We start from the raw sequence: 22,601 nt of genomic DNA, 5'->3' as shown, positions 1-22,601 counted from the left end.
TCGATAACTCTGCTATATCTAACGATTAGACTTGCTAAGGTGAAGAGGCGACATTTCTAAAAATCTAAAACATGAAAATTTGGCAGTTTATGACCTAAATTAATGTTCCTGATAGCAGTAAGAAATTCACCTTTTGATGAAACATATACAAGATCAAACTCTTGGGAAATATTTGTACAATAAACCCCTCAAGCAGTCAATAAAGGAGGGAAACTAATTTATAAGGAAAGGTTTTTTTTTTTAGATTAAAAACATCAGTTGATAAAAGAGAGAGAGAGAGAGATAGCAATGAGAAACAAAATGAATATAGTTAAAGAGTATTTATCACAAAATCTCTAGGAGCTAAAAACTTAAATAAATATGATAGGATGGAAAAAGTTAAGCACTTTTCACTTATAGTCTAAAAAGGATATTAAATACATTTTACATTTGGAAAACCCCTTATGTAGACACAGACACTCTCAAAATGTTCACTATTTGTTCTGCAACAATGGGAGGTGTAATTTTATAACATATGCCCTATATTTAAGGGGGCAGATTCAGCACCTAACTACTCAAATTCTTTAAAACAAAAGCTATTACATGGTAATTGTTTTTGACTTTACACACTGCAGGTTAATTTGCAATATGTTTAAGAATCATTTTTATGTCATTCTGTTCCAGCTGTAAAAACTTAAAAAGTTAAAGACAGAACGTTTCCCCTATTCCAGTGCTTATATCAAATTTAATGAGATTAAATGTCAATTGATTTAAAATGTACAAGATACCTCAAAAAAGTATTGGACTTGTAAAACATTCAAAAAGAAAAAATACTTAAGCAATTTATTATTTCCTTTTAAATGTTTTTAAAATATCAATTAATGCTTCTGAAGGAGTTCTTGACAAATTTTATGCAGAGGAACAAATTTAACTTTATTTTATGGTTACAGATAAAAACAAGTTCTATAATTAAAAATAAATACTTTCATCTTTCATCATCTGTACTGAAGGAGTAAATAAATATGCATATGTTATTTCTTTTTAACTCCTATCAAATAGTTATTTTTAAAAAATAATGTACATTTTATATTCACTTGAATTTTTTGAGTTATTAGGGAAAATTGCAAAGCAAACAAGAGAATAAAAATAATTTTTACAATGTATTTCTTCATAATTTCTGTGGTTGTATTTTTCAGAAAACTATGTCTTATAGTGATATTCTAAACTTAATTTTGGGCAATTGAGTAAGTCAGTTAATTTGATAAACCATTCTAAATCATAACTTAAATGTGTTCTGTTAATAATATAGTTCTATATCATATTTTGCTTGGAAAAGGATGATAATGCTTTTTAAATATTAAAAGAGCATTTCTAACATTATCTGTGCATTTAAAGCTTTTTCATTAAGAGAATAGGCTGCTCTGGTCTCCTCAACTAGAGTAACCACAATTGCATTTTAAAGAAACAACAGTTTGTTCATTTAAGAAAATCACTAAATTTGCCAGAACTATGTATTATGTTCATTTTTAAATGTACATATAATATAAAATGAAAGATATGTATCACTTAAATTTTTTTAATAAAATAAATTTTTCTCAGATATATTCTGAGGCAAAAAATATCAATCAATAACAAGGCAAAAATATGCTGCCTGAAATCTGTTTATACTACCAGGAAATAAAAGTTACTACATGTGAAATTGTAGTGAATTATGATTTATGAATGAAATCAAAAACACAGAAAAAAGATCTTATTTTGGATGCAGCCTTGATAAAAATGAGAAGTTGTCTATAAGTCATGGTGGACCCTGGTTTGATTGTTAAATATACCTTGCACTCCAGCACCTGTGCACAAATAGGTTTGCCACTACTCGACAACCACTGGGTCTTTTAACAATTCCCTGCAATGCATGGGAGCAGGGCAAGACCTGAGGGTGCACTGGCAGGAACCCAGGCCAATATGCCCTACTTCATAGTGAACACCCATACACTTCTCCCTATCTATCCAAAAGGCAGGGCATAGTGTATGTTACCCCATAATAATTGCTTTACATCTCAGAACTAGGGTAACATTATCCTTCAGGCCTTCTTACCAAAGGTGAACCATTTCTTTATTATTTTATGGATCAGAATATTCTCTGAGACCCCAATTTGGTTTGTTTTATCCTCCTTATTATTAGAAACTTCTCTTCATATTTTTAAATTAGATCACAAAAACTAAATAGAAAGATGAAACTATGAATTTTATATATTTTGTCAGAGGTGAAATATGTATGTGAATATATATACACATATACACACATATACACCCTGGGCTATGCAAATACCATTGACATATTTCTAATTCAGTGCAGTCCTACAGAGAAGCTACAGGGAATCTGATGGAAATAAGATTTGTTAGATCTATTTAATTCATAAAAATGTGATTTTGTTGTCATTACCATTATAACTAGCTACTATCCAAGAAGTAAGCCATTGATAATTTCTGCCTACATGCTATATTTCCTTTATCTCACTGGATGGAATATACTAAAGAGATTGCACAAGATATAAATCTTTAAGCTTCTCATATTTTTTTTTTGAAAGTAATGACTTGTTATTCCTGAAAGTGCTCAAAAAACTAACAATATAATGAAATAGTTTCAGAAATGGCACCCCTTCACTGGTTATTATGATACCCCATAAAATCAAAGAAGGGTAATCAAGCCCAAATTAAAATGTGCCAGTAGACTGATAATAATGTTGGCTTAAAATTTTAAAGTAATCACACTAGGAAAAGCATGATCTATTCCTCTGCAAAGCCAAGCATAGCTATCATTCTTATTCATGTATGTAACATGAACAAAACAATATGTGCTTTGTGACAGATTAATTATAACTAGGCATTCTAGTACAGGGATTAATATATGATAATGAGAATAGAGGTATATAAGTTTATTCTGTGACGCGTGTGTATAACCGTTCAATATGGCACAGGCTTTTGTAATGAATCATTAGTCCCCGCCATGTATTTCTAAGTTGGAAAATGTTATCATACATTCCTTTTAATCTAGCAATCTAACCTTGAAAAAACAATAAATTTTATACCTCTCCCAGACCATTTCCATGAGGTAATAAGAAAATAAAAGAGATGGGATGTGCCAATGAAGTTTTGTCTCACAAGGTGTTGCTTTTGCAGTTAATAAATAATGTTGCCCATTTTCCCATATACAGGTCTGTGGATCAACACACAGATGACTGTAAAATGAGAATATGCAGCAAAAACACGGTACCCCTCCAAGAAGGCATGGAATGATAGGAACCTTATGCATTTTATAGCCTCTCCATGGTGTGTATAATTTCACCAGGGAAACATGTGATCAACATTTGGCAAACATTGTCCACATATTTCACAGGCTTATGCCGATGGTGAAAGTATGTCCTTTACGAGTCTTAAACTGTTTGGACAGGCAATCAGCAGCTGTTTAATTCTTTATAGTGAATTCATAAACACCATGAATATCTGCTTGAGACCTAAAATGCACAAAGTTGAAGCAGGTGAGTAACCAACCTTGGCGAAATATCGCATCCTTGCTGCATAAAGGCACCCAAGGAAAACCAGAGACTATTAAAAATCCCAAATTCATTAGTTGATTCACTACTTTGTGTTTCTCTTCCATCTTCAAACTCCTCAGTGTGCCACTCGTAGGGGCTAAATCTGCTGACCAGGAATAAAACTACACTGACCCCAATGTAGGCAAAAACAATGCACATCCAGATCTCATAGGCTAAAGGATCAAGAAATGAAAACACTCCTGGTTTGGACTTCTGAGGCTTCTTGATCATGATAGATATCCCGAGGCTCATAAAGGGCTTTGAGAAGTCAATCACCTCTTCTCTCACAAGGGTTATAGTTAATGGAGCAATTGCAATATCAGCTTTCTGTAAGGGAAACAAAGGAAAGTAATAGTACCTGGAGTCATAGTCAGAAAGGAATCATGGTTACATCACTGGATCATAGGGGAAGGAAAGGAAATCATAGAAATGGAAACAATTATTTCCCTGGTAGAGTCCCAGTAAAGAATAAACAGAAAAGCAATTTGTTCCCCAAGTACTCCTCCTCTTTATGGGTACACAGTGTATACATCTGGCTTTACTATGATAGTTACACATCTACACTGCATCTGTGCCTTTGCAGCCCTTGGACATACATATGCCCTATGTGCTTCAAGACAGATGAAATGCCTGCCTCACTTAGTCCACATGCTTACTTCTGGCTTCAACTTTGATCTTTCAAATGTTCACAAATAAGCAAGATAGTATTCCTAGAGCAATGTGGGAAATCAACAACCTCAGACAAAGATATTTTGCAGGGAAGGGAGGCATTCTGTCAAAACAGTTCAAACTGAATGACTTTATCTATGAGAAGAGCTATACTTACCCCATATACCAGTTCTCCAACCATCCCATTCCAAATTTTCGTGTCTGCATCCCTGGCCCCATACTTGCCATCCCCAACAATTGTCAACTTGTACTTGAACCCACAATGTTTGGCGATTTCTGCAGCCAAGTCAACACAGTAGCCCTCATAGCGCTCATTGCCTTCAAGCATTTCATGATTTTTCTTCATCATAACATATGGAGATTCCTATATGGAAAGACTGTGCTTTAGCTGATTAAAGTATCTGTGTTAATTAGGTACTCTCATTGAATCATAGCATATAGTTTAATAATTACTTGTTACCCAGAGACAACATAGAATATAGATGGTGGACAACATTAGAGGAAAAAATTAAGCATAATACTTCCCCAAAATGTCTTTGAATGTCTATCATTACATCTCATTAAAATGGCTTGTACCTAGCCATGCCAGAGTAAATAAGATACTCAAAAATCACAAAGTGTGGGTATGTCCCTTAATCGTGTTTATAATTCTTAGGGCTTAGAGAAGAATGCTGCTCAACATCTATTTTATTCAACTCTGGATTCACCACACCCTTATTCTAGATTAAGGTTGATTGAGGTTACAATGACCCCCAAGAATGAGCATTCACCCAAAATCCTGTGTTACTGCTGCCTCAAGGATAAGGTTCATGTGGAAATCATGCTCATGGCCAGTGACACACAGACTGAAATGATCATTGCCATGGTGATGTACTGATTCTACCCCCACAGGTTTCAGGTCTCACTTCATCTATAAGACATAATATCCTAGAATGATGTTACAAGGAGAGCTAGAAAGTAGCTTCCCCTTGTAAACACAGAAAGGGGAAGCATGAAAAAATGATTCAACACAGTCCAATATTCTCCACTGGAAAGTGACACCAAGGATATTTGAGGTCTCAGTGAGATAGTTCCTCTCAATGGCGTGATAAAGGAAAAATTCCCAAATGTCTAACTTGCACTCATTAAGAGATTTCCAAGTGCCTACTATTTTTTTTTTATCCAAGTCTCTTATTAACCTATTCATATTTGCATCTCAATATTGTTAGGAATAAAGAATCCCACCAAATTATAAGCTCTACAGCTAAGGTAAATTTGTAAAACAAAACAAAATGGCTTTGTCACAAAATCATGTCCTATAATGAACCCCATTTTCTCCATTTTATTTCACCAACAGCTTGTGATGATCCATGTCTCCCTTCCAGCTATCCAAAGCCTAGATGTTTAAGACAGTTCAATTCTGCCTCATCCATTCAGTCTGTGTTGATTTTGCACTAGCTATGTGCCAACCACTAGGTTGAAAATTGGGGTAAAAAGAAGGGAAATCATCCTTGTCTTTAAGGAGATCATCTTTTGTTATGAAGAAAGATGAGTTGGCATCATTAGGAAATCATGTAACAAATGGGAAGACAGGGTTTACCCAGAACTGGGTGGGAATGGAGAAGGGAAGCACTGAGGAAATATGAGGAACACTCTTCAAGACTCGTCCCCAACTTTACACTGATATTTGCACCAGGCTGTGAATAATCTGTCAAGCTAAATTTTTGTCTTGAAAAGAATAGGGAACATTTTGCATGCGTTAGCTAGATTTTGTATATTCCTTTTAATAGAGTAAATATGCAATAAATGATTAAAACATTGCAAAAGCAGCACAGCATTCATTATTGTGCTAAAATATAAACAGTGAGTTCCCTTGGCAGATATTTTCCATAAGAAAACATAAAGTGAAACAGAGGCATATATAGCTAATTACCAAAATTGTGGTGACAACAACAGTCTTATTCTCAAGCCCAGAGGTGTCATTTCCAGAAGGAAGCTCAGTAAGGGTAACAACCATTTTGTCCACTTCACTCCAGTAGCCAATCTGAAAAAGGTTACAGCAGACAGAAATACGGATACGTGACCTTTCAATTAGCAAACTAATTATTTTCAAACCCACATCTGAATCTGAAATTACGGCCACATTAATTGGGCTACTTCTAAAAAGAGATGTGTCTTTTATATATGTGAATCTAATAGAAATAGAAAGGAACTATAAAAAAATTCTTAAAAATGGCTGTCTCTTCATGTTCACTTTTCATATTCTCTAAGAGAAATTGTTTGGAAGTGATCATAAAGAAATATCAATGAAATTCAAACCATGAAATTTTAGCCATAATAGTTAAAAGGTAGATGTGTCAAATTGAACAGTTACATGCCTATTTGTACCAGCTACTTTTTGTCTTCTGAACTGTAAACTTTCAGTAATAGTTCTTTTTCTCTTCATTAAAACCTTTTTCTATTTCAATCTAAAAACATTGTAATGGTTCTACTTACAGTTATTTCTAAGAGTACAATTCAGTATCAATTACCAGAAATAGATTTGATTTACAAAAAAATTTGAAAATGCGTCTGTTTCTGGAAGTGGTTAAACTCTATGTGAATACACTTCTCCCAGAACTCTTTGGAAGAGTGAGATAATACTCACTCGTCTAACTCACCTCCTCACATAGACAGAACTGCCTTTAAATCACTAAGGATTTACCTTCCGGGGCCCATTTGTTTTGAGCTCCATGATGTTAATTGTATAGTTTATTCTTTTTCCATTCTGGTCAAACTTTATATTTCCTGAAAGACCTTCAACCTGAACCTAATGAGGAAACGGAAAAGGAGCAAAGTTATAAATTTACTTCAACCAAAGATACAAACCGTGCAGACTACTCTCACTGGATTCAAGTTGTGAAAACTACATTGATAAGATTTATTTTACTTTTTAACCTACGTTTGCGTTGTTAGGAAATAATATTGCCTGTATATTAAACATTAGGAATAAGACAAGGATGACTAATTTGGCAGGAAAAAAATTAATGGTCATGTTAAGTCACATTAACAATCATTTTGAGTGACTTACCTGTTTGAGGGCCCTTTCTATTTCTACACCTTGTCCCCAGGGGACTGCTGGGTTTGCCAGACAGTCTCCTGCATTGCCCCTTCGGGAGATTTCAATTCTCTGCTTCCGTAGGTTGCGGAAGGCTTCGGTCATCACTTGAACGGCATCATAGGTCAGTGCAGAAGTATACTGAAAAGGATCACACACATTTCATAAGAAGGGAGACAATTTGGAAGTTGCCCACCACACAATACCCTATAAAAGCCCAAGAATTTAAACAGGATTTCTGCATCTAAAAATCTAAGAATCAAAGAGAAGCAATACGGAATATTAGGACTACGGAACATGCTCTTGACTCTAAAATTTTTCTATTATGTTAATATATCATCTATTTCAGATGAGAGCTTTTCATAATAATGCTGTGGATTTTTTTTCCTAACCTGTTTCTCATTAGAGCATCACTTCATGGCCTGCTATGGTGATATACAAAATTATCAAATTAGCAAATATATATTTCTTCACTATTTAATGAGGGATACATTTGTCAATATGGAACGAACACAGATTAGTTTTTGGAACCTTCATCTCTAATTCAACTTGGTGATGCTCACATAGATCTGCAGTGGTCTTATGAGTATGCATTTGTGTTACCCCAGGTGATGCTGGTAATCCACCAAAACCACAAAACTTCTTGATGTCTGTGCCCCCTTCACGCTTCAACAGCCTATGATAACCGTTGGTTCTAAACTTACGGTATTCAGATCCCAGTAGGACAACAGAAATATTACAGAAGCTGGAGCCAAGCAGAATGATACTACATATGGACCAAGCACCATTAGTGGCTGGGCAAGTATTATTATGTGTATGTACGTATACTGCCATCTGTCAAATGTATGATACTGCTATTGTTAGTGATAAATGACAGTTTGACATTAAAGCTTTACTGAATGCTGAGGACATTTCTGTTGTTGAATATTGTTCAGTCTGTAGGTACCCAAAGTACAGTGGAGCTGGGGAAAAAATGAAATTCTGTACCCTACTGATTTTGTGACTCTCTAAATTCTTGACACATAACCAAAATGGGCACTCAGCATTCCCGAAGAATCCTTCTTCTTTCCTTAGTAACTTAGTTCTTTCATTCTCAAAAATGACAATTTCACATCTTTTTTTTTTATCTTCTCTAAATACCCACACCTCTACATACTTCTCCTCCTGTAAATTCCTGCTGAAAACGTTGCCTTACATATCATGGAGAAAATAGAAGCCAGCAGATAGAGCCCCCTTGCCTTTCAACCATAAAACTACTAAGCTCCCTCCCATACTGTTTCCCTCCTGAGATGACAGGGCAGAAGGTGGTCATACTCCCACCTCAGCAACCTCTCCAGCAGTGCACTGATCTTATTTCTCTAATCTTCTTAAGGACATTGTTTCTGCAACGATACCCTCAATATCCTGCATCAGCCTTTTTTCTCTCTTTACTGGGTCATCTCTATTAGTAATCCAACTGATCTGATATATCCTGCCACAAAAAATGCTTTACAAACACAAAATTCTATAATATCCATGCACCATTTTTTAAAGTATTATATCAAACACATTGTTTTAAATCACATCTACTTAAGAAAAGACTTCTTGGAACAAATAAGAAATATCTCATCAGGATAAATCTGCCTCATTTGTTTGTTTATTTCTATTCTGCTGGAGGAAAAAAATTGATTAATTTGCTATCTTATATAGCAATCATTTCATGGCCAACATAATTTCTACAATAATGTCTGGGCCTCTGAAAAGGAAACGGAACCTAAATTGAGTAAATTGGATATTTTTAAAAATGCAATTTGGGCCGGGCGTGGTGGCTCACGCCTGTAATCCTAGCACTCTGGGAGGCCGAGGTGGGCGGATCGTTTGAGCTCAGGAGTTCGAGACCAGCCTGAGCAAGAGCGAGACCCCATCTCTACTAAAAAAATAGAAAGAAATTATATGGACAGCTAAAAATATATATAGAAAAAAAAATTAGCTGGGCATGGTGGTGCATGCCTGTAGTCCCAGCTACTTGGGAGGCTGAGACAGGAGGATTGCTTGAGCCCAGGAGTTTGAGGTTGCTGTGAGCTAGGCTGACGCCACGGCACTCACTCTAGCCTGGGCAACAGAGTGAGACTCTGTCTCAAAAAAAAAAAAAAAAAAAAAAAAATGCAATTTGTATGAAAAATTATGATAATAGCTAAAAGCCAAAATTTTCATTGAGTCAGCTTGCTCACATTACTAGCAGAAATCTATAAAGCCATATACTAACTGTTTTAGAGGTCTATAAATGTTGGTGAACTACATTTAAAAATATGATTAAGTTGAATGAACTGAAAGCATTTGATCCATGCAGCACATAATGATTATGATTCAGGAGCATGCCACGCTAAGAAGCTAAAATCCCTTCAACCTTTTTCAAATTCTCAAATCTAATCAAGTCTTAAGCCTATTACCATTTTAAATTAAAAGGCACAATCATAGAAACAAAATTCTGGGCTGAGGGAAAATCCACTCCTTCTGTATCCAGAGTTGCTTTTTGTTTATGTTCTGCATATGTGGCTCATTTATTTTTCTAAACAAATATGTTCACATTTTCTGATTGGATAGTTAAATATTTCAGTTTTATTCTACCATTCATTAAACGAGATGTAAATTAATGTGAAGGGAACATGATGGCAACGTAACTATCTCCTTCTTTGAAAACAAATGCTTCATCTCTGCCCCAATGTTTATGTTCTGTGAAATCCCTCAGCTGAGTTGAGTTGGAAATTTATCTTTCAGTGGGGGACCATTAGGCTTTGCAGTGCTATATCACAATCACATCATACCCACACATTAAGAAGAAATCTGGGAAGTCGTTTTTATGGTCCATTTTCCAAATGTGCTTTTTATTTCATTTTAAATGTATATTTATTGAGACTTTTCAAAAAGGACAACAAAATATGCATTTTAAACACATTTTTTATGTCCAATAGTCATCAGACAAACCATTCAATAATATGTTACTAGAATCACTGATACCAGAAAAACAGTATTCTGACATCAAAAAGGGTGGGGGCATGAAAAGAAATTCTATGTACATCTCATATTTAATGAATATAAAAGGGGATAAATAGGTTATGACATAAAATTTTATGGGTTATTATAAAGACTGCACCTTTTTCTAAACATGTTATCCACACCATAATAAAATACGAAAAAAATTACTCAAAGAAGTACTAAATTTTAGGTACTATGAAAGTGTTACCAAATTTCCTATGAATGGCCACCTTCCGAATTTTCCTGACACTTGAATTTAGTTGAGTGTAGTTTAGAAAGTATTGAATTTAGCATTGGAAGGCAGGCCTCAAGCCTAGTTCTGCCATTTGCTGCTCTGTGGCCCTGTTGCCTTGGGCAAATTAACTCAAGTGCTAGTGTCTAAGGTTTCTTTGTGAAATAAGGAGGGCAATGCTTCTTCTGTGTATGTTATAGGGGTGTTGAAAAGGAAAGTGAGGAAAAAAGAAGGAATTCTTGTTTACCTAGTTCTCTATGTGACAAACATGAGCCAGGCAGTTTCTTAGTAAACCCTTTGGGAAAAAAAAAAACCAAAACAAAAACCTATGCCACAGATATTTTTATTCCAATTTTACAGGTGAAGATTCTAAGTTATAGACTTTTATTTTACCTGGGTAGGGGGTGGTGCGGGTGGATCACAAAAAAAGTGAAAAAAGTGAAATTTGAATCCAGATCTCTGTGATTCTGGGAAAATGAAGGTGACCAGCTGTCCTGGTTTGCCTGGGACTGTCCCAGTTTTGCAATGGGAAGTTTTGAGTCCCAGGAGACTCCTCAGTCCCAGGCACACTGAGACAGTTGGTCACTTTCTTTGGCAAGTACTGGATCAAATAAGCAAATGCAGAGTAAATGAAAAGCTTGATGAATTATAAAATATGCTAAAAATGTAAGTTATTGACCACCAGTTTTGCTTTCCATTTTTCTTTTATTACTATCTGTCTTAATGTAAAATTAGTTTGTTTTTACAGTGTTTTGAAAGCTACTATCCTGCTCCACAACAAAGTTGTGTGATTCAGTAAGTTCAGAAAATGATTTTCACATCAACATGTTATAGGCCCTGAGAAATTCTGCAGTAACAATTCCAGTTTAATTTTGTTAATCAGCATTGCCCAAACTAACTACCATTTTGAAATTTCCTTAACACCAATTATTTTCCATAGAAATAGTGTTTTGTGTAACCTAGTTGGGAATATCAAAAGTTTTATGGCCTTACTTATTTCTAAAACATCAATTATTTAGTTAAATAAAAAATTACATATTGAATAAAATTTCTCTAGAGAATCATACACAACATTAGTTCTGAGTCTTTTCATTTTACAAATAATTATCAACATGGTCAAAAATTATGAGCTTTAGGAAAAATAAGTAAACCTATGAGACAAATTGTAGAAAGTCTTTCTTTAAAAATTCCCAGCATTGACCAAGGAAATCAAATAGAGCCATAAGAAAAAGAACAGTATGAGGAAATACATTATAAACTTAAAATTATTCACTTGTCTTAATTTCAAATTCAACTGCAGTCCACCTTCTGGAAAAGAGCTGTCTGTGATAAGGTCATCTTTAATTTACTGTAAAGCATTCTGAACATGTACCCTTTGAAACTTCACTGAATAAAGGCATAAAATCTTCATAAAACCTCAACATCCTTGGTAAGCACACAAGCTGTATCACATTTTCCAAGGGTGAAAAGAGAGCTGCATTGGCAAGAAACCAAAATTAACATTCTTTATTATTCTCTATGAATAATAAAAATAATTTTAATCCACTGTGAAGAAACTTTCTTCATGTAAAAGGAATACATTAAAAACAATGTATCTTTGCCTGAATTACCTACACTGGTAATTGACCTTGACTGAAAATCTTTCTTAAGACCAAGACTTTTATATTTAGAAATTCAGATTACTTAAGGGTTCAAATTTTTAGATAAAGCTAATTATATTCACCAAGACAGAAAAAAGATACTCAAATCAAAGCATTTGATTTGAAACCCTGTCTAGTTTTGATTTATCCATAGGTAAAGACTAACTTAGAGGCAGATCTCTTATTTTGTTGGTTATGTAAATCCCTATCCCTGATTCTCTGCACTTCCTATAAATCTTCTAATAAGACAAAATTTCTGATTTTTATAATCTATGAAAAACAAAGCATATATTGTCAAGGGTGATTTGAGATTCAATTTTGACATGTGGAGATCAAAGATATCTACCTGCAAGTCACTACAGTCTTTGAGAGATGAAGGAACTACTTGAGGTGTCAGAGATTCAGCAAAAGCTAGAAATGTTAATGTATGTTTTATTGAGTGGCTAAGTTAGCACTTCACATAATCACTGTATTAGAGATTTGAGAGAAATGTTAGAGATCAACTAGACTTGTTCCCTTCATGAATAAAGAAATTCAGAAATTAGATATGAGCCCAGATAGCCTGCATTACAATTATAAATATCAATAATTCATTTTTATTTTTCATGGTATAATATACATATAATTTTTCTAGTTAATTTTTGCAAAATATATAATTTTAACAATATCAATTTTTAATGTATGGATTTATTTCAGTCATATGCATAATTTGGAAACTACAAAATATAAAGAACCAAACGTATCAAGCTTCTAGGTTGTGGTGGGCAACATGTTTTAATATCACAAATAGTGAATGCCAATCCATCATCTGTGGTTTGGTCACTTAAAACACTCAAGAAGTAGAATTAATTCTATTAGGCCACCAGGGTACTATTTAATGCATGACACTAATTACTGGACTGAAAAAGATTATACTATTTTCAGACAAGCCTAATAAATCTCTTAGGACAGCAATTAAGAAAGTTTGAGTCTCTGTGTTAAGTCGTTTCTGGAGTAAAATGAGATTTTTGTGGGAAAGCTATTATTTAAAGTGCTATACAAATGTCAGTCATGGATTGTTGCTGAAGTCCTTAAGATCAAGAGGACATCAAAGACCCAAAAGTCAAACTAAGGTTATCATGTGACAAGGTAGAAAAGATAGTCATATCTTACAATTTGTTGGAGACATTGAAAACACTAAAAATCTGTCTAAAAGTAGAAATATTTGTAAATTAATTTGAGATAGTAGCAAATAATCTTTGTACTCTGCCTCTTTTTGAAATTGTTTTTAAGGAAGGCAAAATGCCTACTTTAATTTTCCCATGTTAACTCAGGTGTTATGATGGGTCAGATCAGATTACTACCATCACTTTAACATTTCATCAGGTAAAATATTAACAACTCACTACTTTTCTGCCACAGCTCAGCAAAACAGCATGGCAAATGCTATGGCAGAAATTTAAACAAAATTTCCTGACAATGATAATTTCATATGTTTTCTTTTGATAATTTGATATTTTATAGCTCATTACTCTTCATTTCTACAAATATCTATTTTGTGCATACTCTGTGCAAAACATTGTGTGAGATTTAGGACCAGTAAGATATAAATGAGGCAGACTGCCTCTCAGATTCTTATGTTTAATCCACAATCTTTAAACTGAATTTTTGTCAGCATATTACATATGAATGACTATGATTTTGCAACTATCATTTAATTAATAAAGAAATTAAGAGAAATGGCAGATGTAACAACTCTATTTCTCTCCAACCCCATTCCACAACTGCAATTCAAACAACTATTATGTATGCCTGGATTATTTGTGAGATCTTCCAAAAGCTCCCTGCCTCCACCTGCACTCCCTGCAATCTGTTGTCAGGGCAGCCATAGTCATCTTCCTGCATCAAAACTATGACCAACACTCTCCTCTACTGCTTCTCTGTTAACTCTCGGAATTAGACAAAAAATCAGTATGTCAACAAGGCACACAGGATCTTGATTCTGCACATTTCTAAAGTATGATTTCTCAACATTCCCTCAAAATACTTTCTGCCTTAAGGAAATATTTATATTTTCCTTCCACTGGAGATTTTACATACCCTATTTCCTTTATCTGGAGGCATTATTCCTTATGTTTTCTCCTAATTGCTACCTCTCCTTCAAGTCTCCAATTATATATTGCTTCCTCCAGGAAGCCTTTTCTTACTTCCGGAACCAAGATTAGGAGATCCTTACAGGTAGTACCACAATATCCATAGTATCATTGCTTTCCTCTGTTTGTTTATTCAGAAAGCCTCTGTTAAATAATTACTATGTGCTAGGCTTTCTTCTAGGAGTGTGGGATTTATCAGTGAACAAATAAACAAAAAATGGCACTTGCTTTCAAGCAGGAGGAGACAATTAACAATGCAACAAATAATTGAATTATAATACAGGACACCAGAAGGCGATAAGGGGAAGGAACTGGATCAGGACAAGGTTGATGATGGAGAGACTGCAGCTTGAAACAGACTACCACTGGTTTCCTTGAGAAGATGCCATTGAACAGAGATCTAAGGAGTGCTTGAGGCTTAGCCATGCAGATATTTAAGAGGAGAAAAGTCCAGAAGAGGGAATAGCCAGTGCAAAGGCCTGAAGTAGAAATTGCCTGGGGTGGTTAAGGAAAAACAAAGAAACCACTGTGGCTGACGCAGAGTGAGCCAGGCAGAAGATCGCCCAGAGATGAGGCCTCATGTGACTGGGCGACAGGATAACTAGGGCCTTATAGGCCAACAGGATGGTGTTGGCTTTTACCTCAAGTAAAATAAAGAGACATCGTGGGGTTTGGAACAGAATCACAACATAATCTAATTTATGGGGTTTTTTAAATTTTATTTTTATTTTTTATTTCAACATATTATGGGGGTACAAAAATTTAGGTTACTTGCCCCCTCCCCCAAATCAGAGCTTCAAGCATGTCTAATTTATGTTTTAAAAGGACCACAAAGATGGAAGATAACAGGGGCAAGGTGGAAGCAGGGAAACCAGTCTAGGAGACTATTGCAATAACCCAGGCAGAGAGACGATGGTGGTTGGATTTAGGGTGCTTATAGAGAAGGTGGTGAGAAGGGAGACAGGCTCATAGGATTTTCTGATGGACTGGATGTGGGCTAAAAGGGAAAGAGAGGAGGCAGACACATTTTTAGTTTCTGGTCTAAGCAACAACTGAAAGATGTAGTTGCCATCAACTGGGATGGGAAAGCCTGTTGAAGGAATAGTTTGCAGAGGCTGAAGAGTGGGTGGTAGTGGGAAATCAAAGTTCAGTTTTGAATACATAGATTTAAGTTGGCAATAACACAATTTCCATCAATGCTATGAAGTAGGTGTTCTTTCTAAGTCTGAAAACTGTAAACTCCTTAAAGACCAGAACTTTGTCTTTTCTCTGACACATAGAACAGTGCCAGCTGCAGAGTAGAAACTCAGTAAATATGTGTCAAATGGATAAATAAGCTAATAAATGAATGAATGAATAAAGGTTGTCCCACATTAGGAAATTAGTGAAAAAGAGTCAGATTTAAAATCTCAGTACCATGACTCTAGGATTACTTTTTTGTATAATATATAATAATGAAGAAATTTAAACATTACAATTTATATTTGGTGGTTATTAAAATATTTTAAATATCAAAACTTAAAGATTTTACTTGTATTTATTGAATAAAATTTATTTTAATTACAAAATTGTGGAGGCTGCTTTAACCTTTAGGGAAGACCTAAACTTTACAGTGATTATTTATTGCTCCCATAACTTGATATAATTTATATTAATATAATTTCCAAAGCCTAACCATAGAAAGCATTTGTTGTAAAGAGCTGTATTTTTATAGTTTTTTATATCGATAGCACTAGTTTTTATTGTAGAGTAGTAAAATGTGCTTTAAATTATCAGGCAATGTACCTGATACAGTCAATGATCCAAAAGACAACATCAAAGGAAATAACTTCATTGGAAATAATCTCATGAGAGATATGTTCGCTTCCTTCCTTAAGCATATCATGTACTGAGAATATGTTCCTTGTTTATATTTAGAGAATGCTATGTAATCCTCTATATAGTTTTACCTCCTTTCTTCTGCCTATGGAAGCAGAAATGATGATAAAAGCATTATCTTGTAGTTACTACCTTTTACATGTGTTGACAACTGCATAATCATACCTCTTCCAACTGCCACAACATGCTCCCCTCACTGGTCCCAAATATTTAAATTCTTGCAGCAGCTACAAATGTACAAATCCCTGAATCTGTCATGCTATTGCATTACTTTGAGTTTCTGTCCATTTTGCTCTTTCCCAAGCAGCTTCCCATACTTGTCTTCTTGCTCAACACCATGCAAAAGCCTTGCTTAGGACTTCTGCAGAAAGCCTTTCTTGACCTCACTTGTACACTTTTTCCTAATCACATGCAGGGAACTGCCACATTTTTACAAGCATCATTCTCTATTATATTTGTTTGTTGAATGTTTCCTCCATTAGACTAGGTTCTCAAGAGATGGACTCATACGTTTTTCATTTCTTTTTTTGTATTCAGTTCCTGGCCCTCAAGTACATGCGCAATGCATGTCTGCGTTAGGATGAATTACCACCTAGATGTATTTTCCCCACATATTTTCACCAATTTTTATCAAGCTTCAAAGATCTCATAAAATATGCCTCTGGGGTGGAAGTAGGGGGCTTGCAAAATGTGAAAGTTGGAATAGACCTTTGAAATTGGCTGAAATTCTCTCATTTTAGGGAAGGGCTGGGAAAAGAAATTAGTCTTTATGGGCACCTATGTTTCCAAAGCTGTGCTAACTCTTTGTACATGTTGTTTAATCTTCACAGCAACCTGGGAATTAACAGCTGTTACTGCATCATACAGATGAGAACGCTGGACCCAGTGTCAAACAGTAACTCAGAGGCTAAATTTTTAAACTCCTTAGGCTATATTCTTTGCAACATTCCACAACGAGTGTCCATAATGATCTCTCTGAAAATTGGCAGAAGCAATCAAAAGGGATGCACTCTGAAGTACTAGAGTGGGAAGAGAGTAAGAAAGGTCACCATGCAGGCTCTCAGCAGAGTGAAATCTGGCACTAGGTTTTGGCAAAAATTTTAACAGAATGCATTGCCAAAAATTTCTCATACCCCAAATACACCTTGCATTTTGATGCAAGACACATGAATTTGAATAATGACATGACTTCTAGGAGAAAAATATAGTTTCATTTTGCTTTCATCCTTCTCAAAGCAGGTGGCAATGGGGGGCAACAAAATGACTAACGGAGTATTCAGAAGGAGCATGCTGGTTCCATTTGAGGATTAACACGCACTCTTCGTCAGACAACCCACTCGGTGCCATCTCTGAATGGATGGAAGTCTGAAATTCCACGGGATGGGACCAGCAGTTAGACCTCTACTAGGCACAGATAGAGACATACTCTGACATTAACTAAGGGTCTGGGTGTCATTTGCCTTCTCAGGAGCCTGGTTACATGAAGGCATGCACACAATACCAGATCATTGATACAAACAGCACAAACGCTGAATCTGAATCAAAGTCACCACACAGAAAGTCACTTGGAATTATTGAATAACTTGGATTATTCTTTAACATACTATGGGATGTTTTTTCAAATTGACTTAAAGATAAAAGATCCATTTATACACTCAAAAGTAGAGAACCTCAAAATTCTAATCCTTATCTACGACAAGTCTCATGGCCAGACACAAATTTATAGTCAAACAATCTCTTTAAAGATGTCTAATCAGACTCAACTGTTAGAGCAACAAAGATAACACTGTCCCTGACTTGCATATACTCAATTAACTTTATAATACAAGAATAAACAAAATCGCTATACATTTGAGAACTTTTGAACTTTTGTTTTTAATTTTCATGAAGCTCTAGTTTCATAACAAATGTGAACATCATCTCATCCTTCAACCCACTCACTCTTCAAACCACTCTTAGCCAGATTTTAATCTTAAATCTGCTCTCAATAAGGATACAAACAGAAGAAAAAAAGAAAACTTCCTGCCAACAGCAGAAATAGTCAGTATTTGGAGGTACATATATACATGTGTGTATGCACAGTAAAATACATTAAGTAAACAAGTGAAGACTTCAATGTGTCCAGACCCATGAAGAACAAAGATGAGTCTGGGTAGCTCTTATATCTGAGCAGGGCATTACAGTTAGAGTTTCAGAATTCTTTGTTTGATTGCATAAACCATTTTTTAAATTATTAAAGCAAAGTGAGATTTTGATCTTCTTTTTAGAGTGTCTCAGAGACTAGGCTATTTATCAGCAGTTATTTTACACACACGCATGCACATATACACACATATACATATTTGTGGCCATATGCTAATTGGCTTAACTGTCTGTGAACTGTTTGTGTCTGTGAACTTACTACAAGTTTTTTGAAGGTAAGGAATAAATTGATATCTACTGCTGTTCAATTTATTTGCAAACAATTTTCTAAGCAGCAGTCAGACTGCCCTTATTCTTCAGGTCTCAGCTAAAAATTGCCTCCTCTGAGCACATGATTTAAGACAGTCTTGCCCACCATGTCTCTCAGAGCTTGTCATTCCTTCCATCATGGCATTCCTTTGTCAATGTTCATTGCCTTTCCTCCACTAACCTGTGAGCAGGGAAGGATCCTGTCTTTTTGTCTCCCACAAAAGTGCATGTGTGGTTCAGAATCCTCTCAATAAAAATGCCACATGGATAAATAAATGAATTTATTTATTATAAATTATTATAGGTGTAATGAAGCAGAAAACTGAAGAGCAATACAGTAAAGCTCTAATAGTTTCCTACCTAATTAAAATGTGGAAAAAGTATTTAGCACTAAATAGGTCTGCCATATTTTGAACTGTGCTTTCTAATCCCTTTGCTATTTTCTCTTCCTTCCTGATGTCCCTCTCTCCCCTCACATAGGAAAGAAAAAAAGCAGAAAAAAAAAGCAAACCTTAATTGTAGTTGTGTGTGCTCCAGGATATTCCTTTTCTTCCAGTGTTGACCATCTTTCTATAAATTTAGATACCAAGGAATCATCATAGTCCACTATCTGAAATCCAGAGACATTTGCACCTCCAAATTGAATTTTTAGTAGGTCTCCATCAGTAAACCCCTAGACATAGAACACATTTACGTCACATTTTTTATTTGGGAACCAAATTCTACTTAACTTTTACCAAGTAACTCTCTGCATCATGGTTTTACATATTCCAAAGGACACGTGAGAGATAAAAACCCTACAGGAAGGAAATATTTCATGTATTTATCAGCCAATGCTTTTCACCAGCACCTAACGCCATGTTGGCATCATAGTGGGCCCTTAATCAGCACATGTGTATTGATTGATCATCTCATGAAACACTCATGGCTGTACTTACATAAAAGTTCTCCATTTTATTGAGAAATCTTCCATGGTTAAGGACTGGGTTTTATTTATTGACTCTACAACAGAGCACCACCATGTGGTTACAGATACTTAATAACATTAAACTAGTTTGCCAAGAGCTATACAACCTTGTGAGCAAATTCTTTCTGTTTAAATTGGTCATCTACTCAGGTGACATAAATATTTTCAAAATGAGGATGGAAGGTAATAAATGGCCAGTCATTATCTGAGAACAATTAAACAATTTCACATTAAGCCTAAAACTAATTTTATGGAATATATCAAATTTTAAAAAATTGATTTCTCTTGCAATATTAAAATGAATTCAGTCATTACTAAAAGTATCATGTGGTATTTACATTGATTTCAAATACTTGGCTGACATGAATTTTATATACTATACTTTCTCAAAAATGACAATTCCAATATGTCATAATTATAAATATTTTCACATTTCACATTACTGTTAAAGTCTTTATTATTGTACATGAATGTTAAAACTCTCCTGAATTAAGTATAAATTTCCACACCCCAAAATATAGGAGATTTTTTTCTTTGTTGTTGATATTTAATATATATATTATATTATTTATCTGGGGTAGAGGGTAATTCTTATTGGATCAAAATTTTGTTTTTTCTTTTTATCAAAATAATGCAAATAGTGCAAAAATGTATATAACAAAAATCATAGATTCTCTGCTCTAGCCCACTCAGTCCAGTTAAGCTGCTTCAAAGCATTCAATATTTTTGTTTTTCATGTATTTACTTCTGTACTTATTCATGACACACTTTTATTGGCTTTTCTAAATTTATCAATTTTAGACATCTTTATTGAGTTTTTGTTTATGCCAGACAACTTGCTGGCATAAAAGCCCCTCTGTCTTGCCTAAGGTTGAAAAAGTGAGATGCAATTATGTAACAGAGCACCCCAAGGGATCAGACTGAATACAATTCTCACCTGAAACCAGTTCTTGCATAGCTTTTTTCCTTCCCTCTGTTACTTCCCTCATTCCTTTCCAGGTTGCTCCTGAAATTTACTCAATAATGTATACATAAATACCCATGCCAGGCTTTGCTTCTAGAGAAACCAGTAAGAGATTCCTGCTTTTAGCTCCACACCTCAGCCTCACTTTCTGTGGTTTCTTGCTCTTCAAAGACTGAATCTGACAGGTTTGTTCCTTGTCTATATCTAACTCTGTAGGCACTTTTAGTTTTATCTCCTTCTCTTTGCTAAGCCACATATTCAACCTTCATCTGCTGTGTGTCCTGGAAAATATATGTTGACCTTTTCATCTGTTGATGTTTCATTTCCTATTTTCTCTTTCCTTATGGTTTTATATAATTTTTATTCTTTCACTGTCATTGGTTTTACTACAAAAGACTCTTTCAACTGAAACCTTGAATAAGGTTTTAAGTTGGCTTCAGTGAGGACCTGCATTTTCCTAAGTTTTCCTCTTTCTCCTCTGAAACTTTTCAATTTATAAGAAGCAAAATGAGAGGAAGAAGGGAAAAAAGAGGGAAGCAATCACAGGGAAGAGGCCAAGGGTTAACAACACAGGTGGCAACAACTTGGCAAATTAAAACCGACACTACTACTCCTGGAGATTTATTTGCAGAGTTTTAAAATGAAAGGTAAATCTTCCTTAATAGCCTGTAAAAACCTAAAATTTTATCATACAGACATGTCAAATCATCAGCAGGAACCACTATTTTTAAAGAATTAAATCTATGATAGTAGTAAATTTGAAGAAATGAGAATTGCATCCCTTTATGTCCACCTCTTCTTCACTTTATGTACACGTTATCCTTTTAAATGTTGCTATCGGGAACTTAATCACAGACTGTGTTTTAGAAGCTTTATCAAGTGTTCCACAATTCCTAAGAAAACTAATCAATAATATTATCTGAGGATTTTTTTTTTTCATAAGCACCTACTCTAACACTCATTAGACACTGCACAGCAAACAAAGGACATTCTCAATCAAGAGTTTGGAGGATGAAAGCCCTTCAGTGTTGGGTGGCATTCTTCAACTTTAAATGTCAGTGAAATTTTGACAAGTGTTCTCTAAATTCTCAGAAATTGCCACACTATACAGACTGTTGAACTTACTGATTCACCAGAAGTTCCATATGGTGAGGAAATCAAGTATTCAGAAAAGGAAAAACAGAACTTGAATTCAGATAAAGTATTAGGTAGATCTCTCCCCAGAAGCATGACAGCAGCATGAACTTGCTGTTTTCTCTTTTTACTTTGGTCATTCAGACACTTCTTTCCTTTTTCACAGCATCAGATATCAGCTCTCAAATTGATGAGCCACCTTCTGTCATTATTTCTCAATGTTCCAATATAATCTTCTCCATCTGGACATTTTTAAAGATCACAGCTTTCAATGTGGCTCTGTGTTGTTCATCAAATGGCACAATTCACACAGGGGACTGACTGTCCAGGCTGTTCCCTGCATGTAATGTGGTTCCGAAGAGACTGAATACAGAGCTTCATCTAGTTTAACTCTTGCTTCTCCTTAGGGAGCCCTTTCGATCTCCTTTGTACACTTTAAGGGAAAGTCCCAGAGAATTTCTGTAGTAGTTAGCCATTTCATTGCCAAATAGAAATTTCACCTTGAACAACCAACTCCTCCCAATAGCAGGTAGGTTTGAAATGTAATATTCTAAGTTCCTGATGTACCACCTTCTAGTGAAAACAATATTTATCAGGTGCAGGCTGTAAGTTTTGTTTGTTATAATTTTACCTCCTGTCACTACTAGAAAGATCGTTTTCTGATGTTAACAATCTGATACTCCAGAAACCATGAAATAAATCTACACTTGTTTATTGTTAAAAACCGTTTCAGAGTCTTATTATGCTATTTAGAATAAGGTCTCTGCTTCTCTCCCTGTTTTCCTCCCCTTTTCTCTTGTGGTTATGTGGGGTGGGGGTGTGGAACAGAGAGTGATCCTCAATCACATACTTATGTAAGGAACATAAACCT

At 35.0% G+C, this 22,601-nt stretch overlaps 1 protein-coding gene across 4 annotated transcripts in view; it reads right to left on the bottom strand.

Moving 5' to 3' along the window:
* The window catches only part of GRIA2 (glutamate ionotropic receptor AMPA type subunit 2), a 139,255-nt gene that overhangs the window by 26,810 nt on the left and 89,844 nt on the right, over positions 1-22,601 (bottom strand). For all 4 annotated transcript variants that reach the window (XM_069493535.1, XM_069493536.1, XM_069493532.1 and 1 more), the window contains exons 6-11: positions 19,177-19,338; positions 7,291-7,458; positions 6,925-7,029; positions 6,154-6,264; positions 4,399-4,605; positions 3,529-3,899 (exon numbers count right to left, since the gene is read on the bottom strand). In XM_069493535.1, coding sequence (XP_069349636.1) covers positions 3,529-3,899; positions 4,399-4,605; positions 6,154-6,264; positions 6,925-7,029; positions 7,291-7,458; positions 19,177-19,338 — 1,124 coding nt within the window. The remainder of the gene's footprint in view (positions 1-3,528; positions 3,900-4,398; positions 4,606-6,153; positions 6,265-6,924; positions 7,030-7,290; positions 7,459-19,176; positions 19,339-22,601) is intronic.

Source organism: Eulemur rufifrons, chromosome 18 (assembly GCF_041146395.1).
Source record: "Eulemur rufifrons isolate Redbay chromosome 18, OSU_ERuf_1, whole genome shotgun sequence".
In the NCBI taxonomy this organism is placed as follows: Eukaryota; Metazoa; Chordata; class Mammalia; order Primates; family Lemuridae; genus Eulemur; species Eulemur rufifrons.
This window is presented reverse-complemented; position numbering and strand designations above follow the sequence as displayed.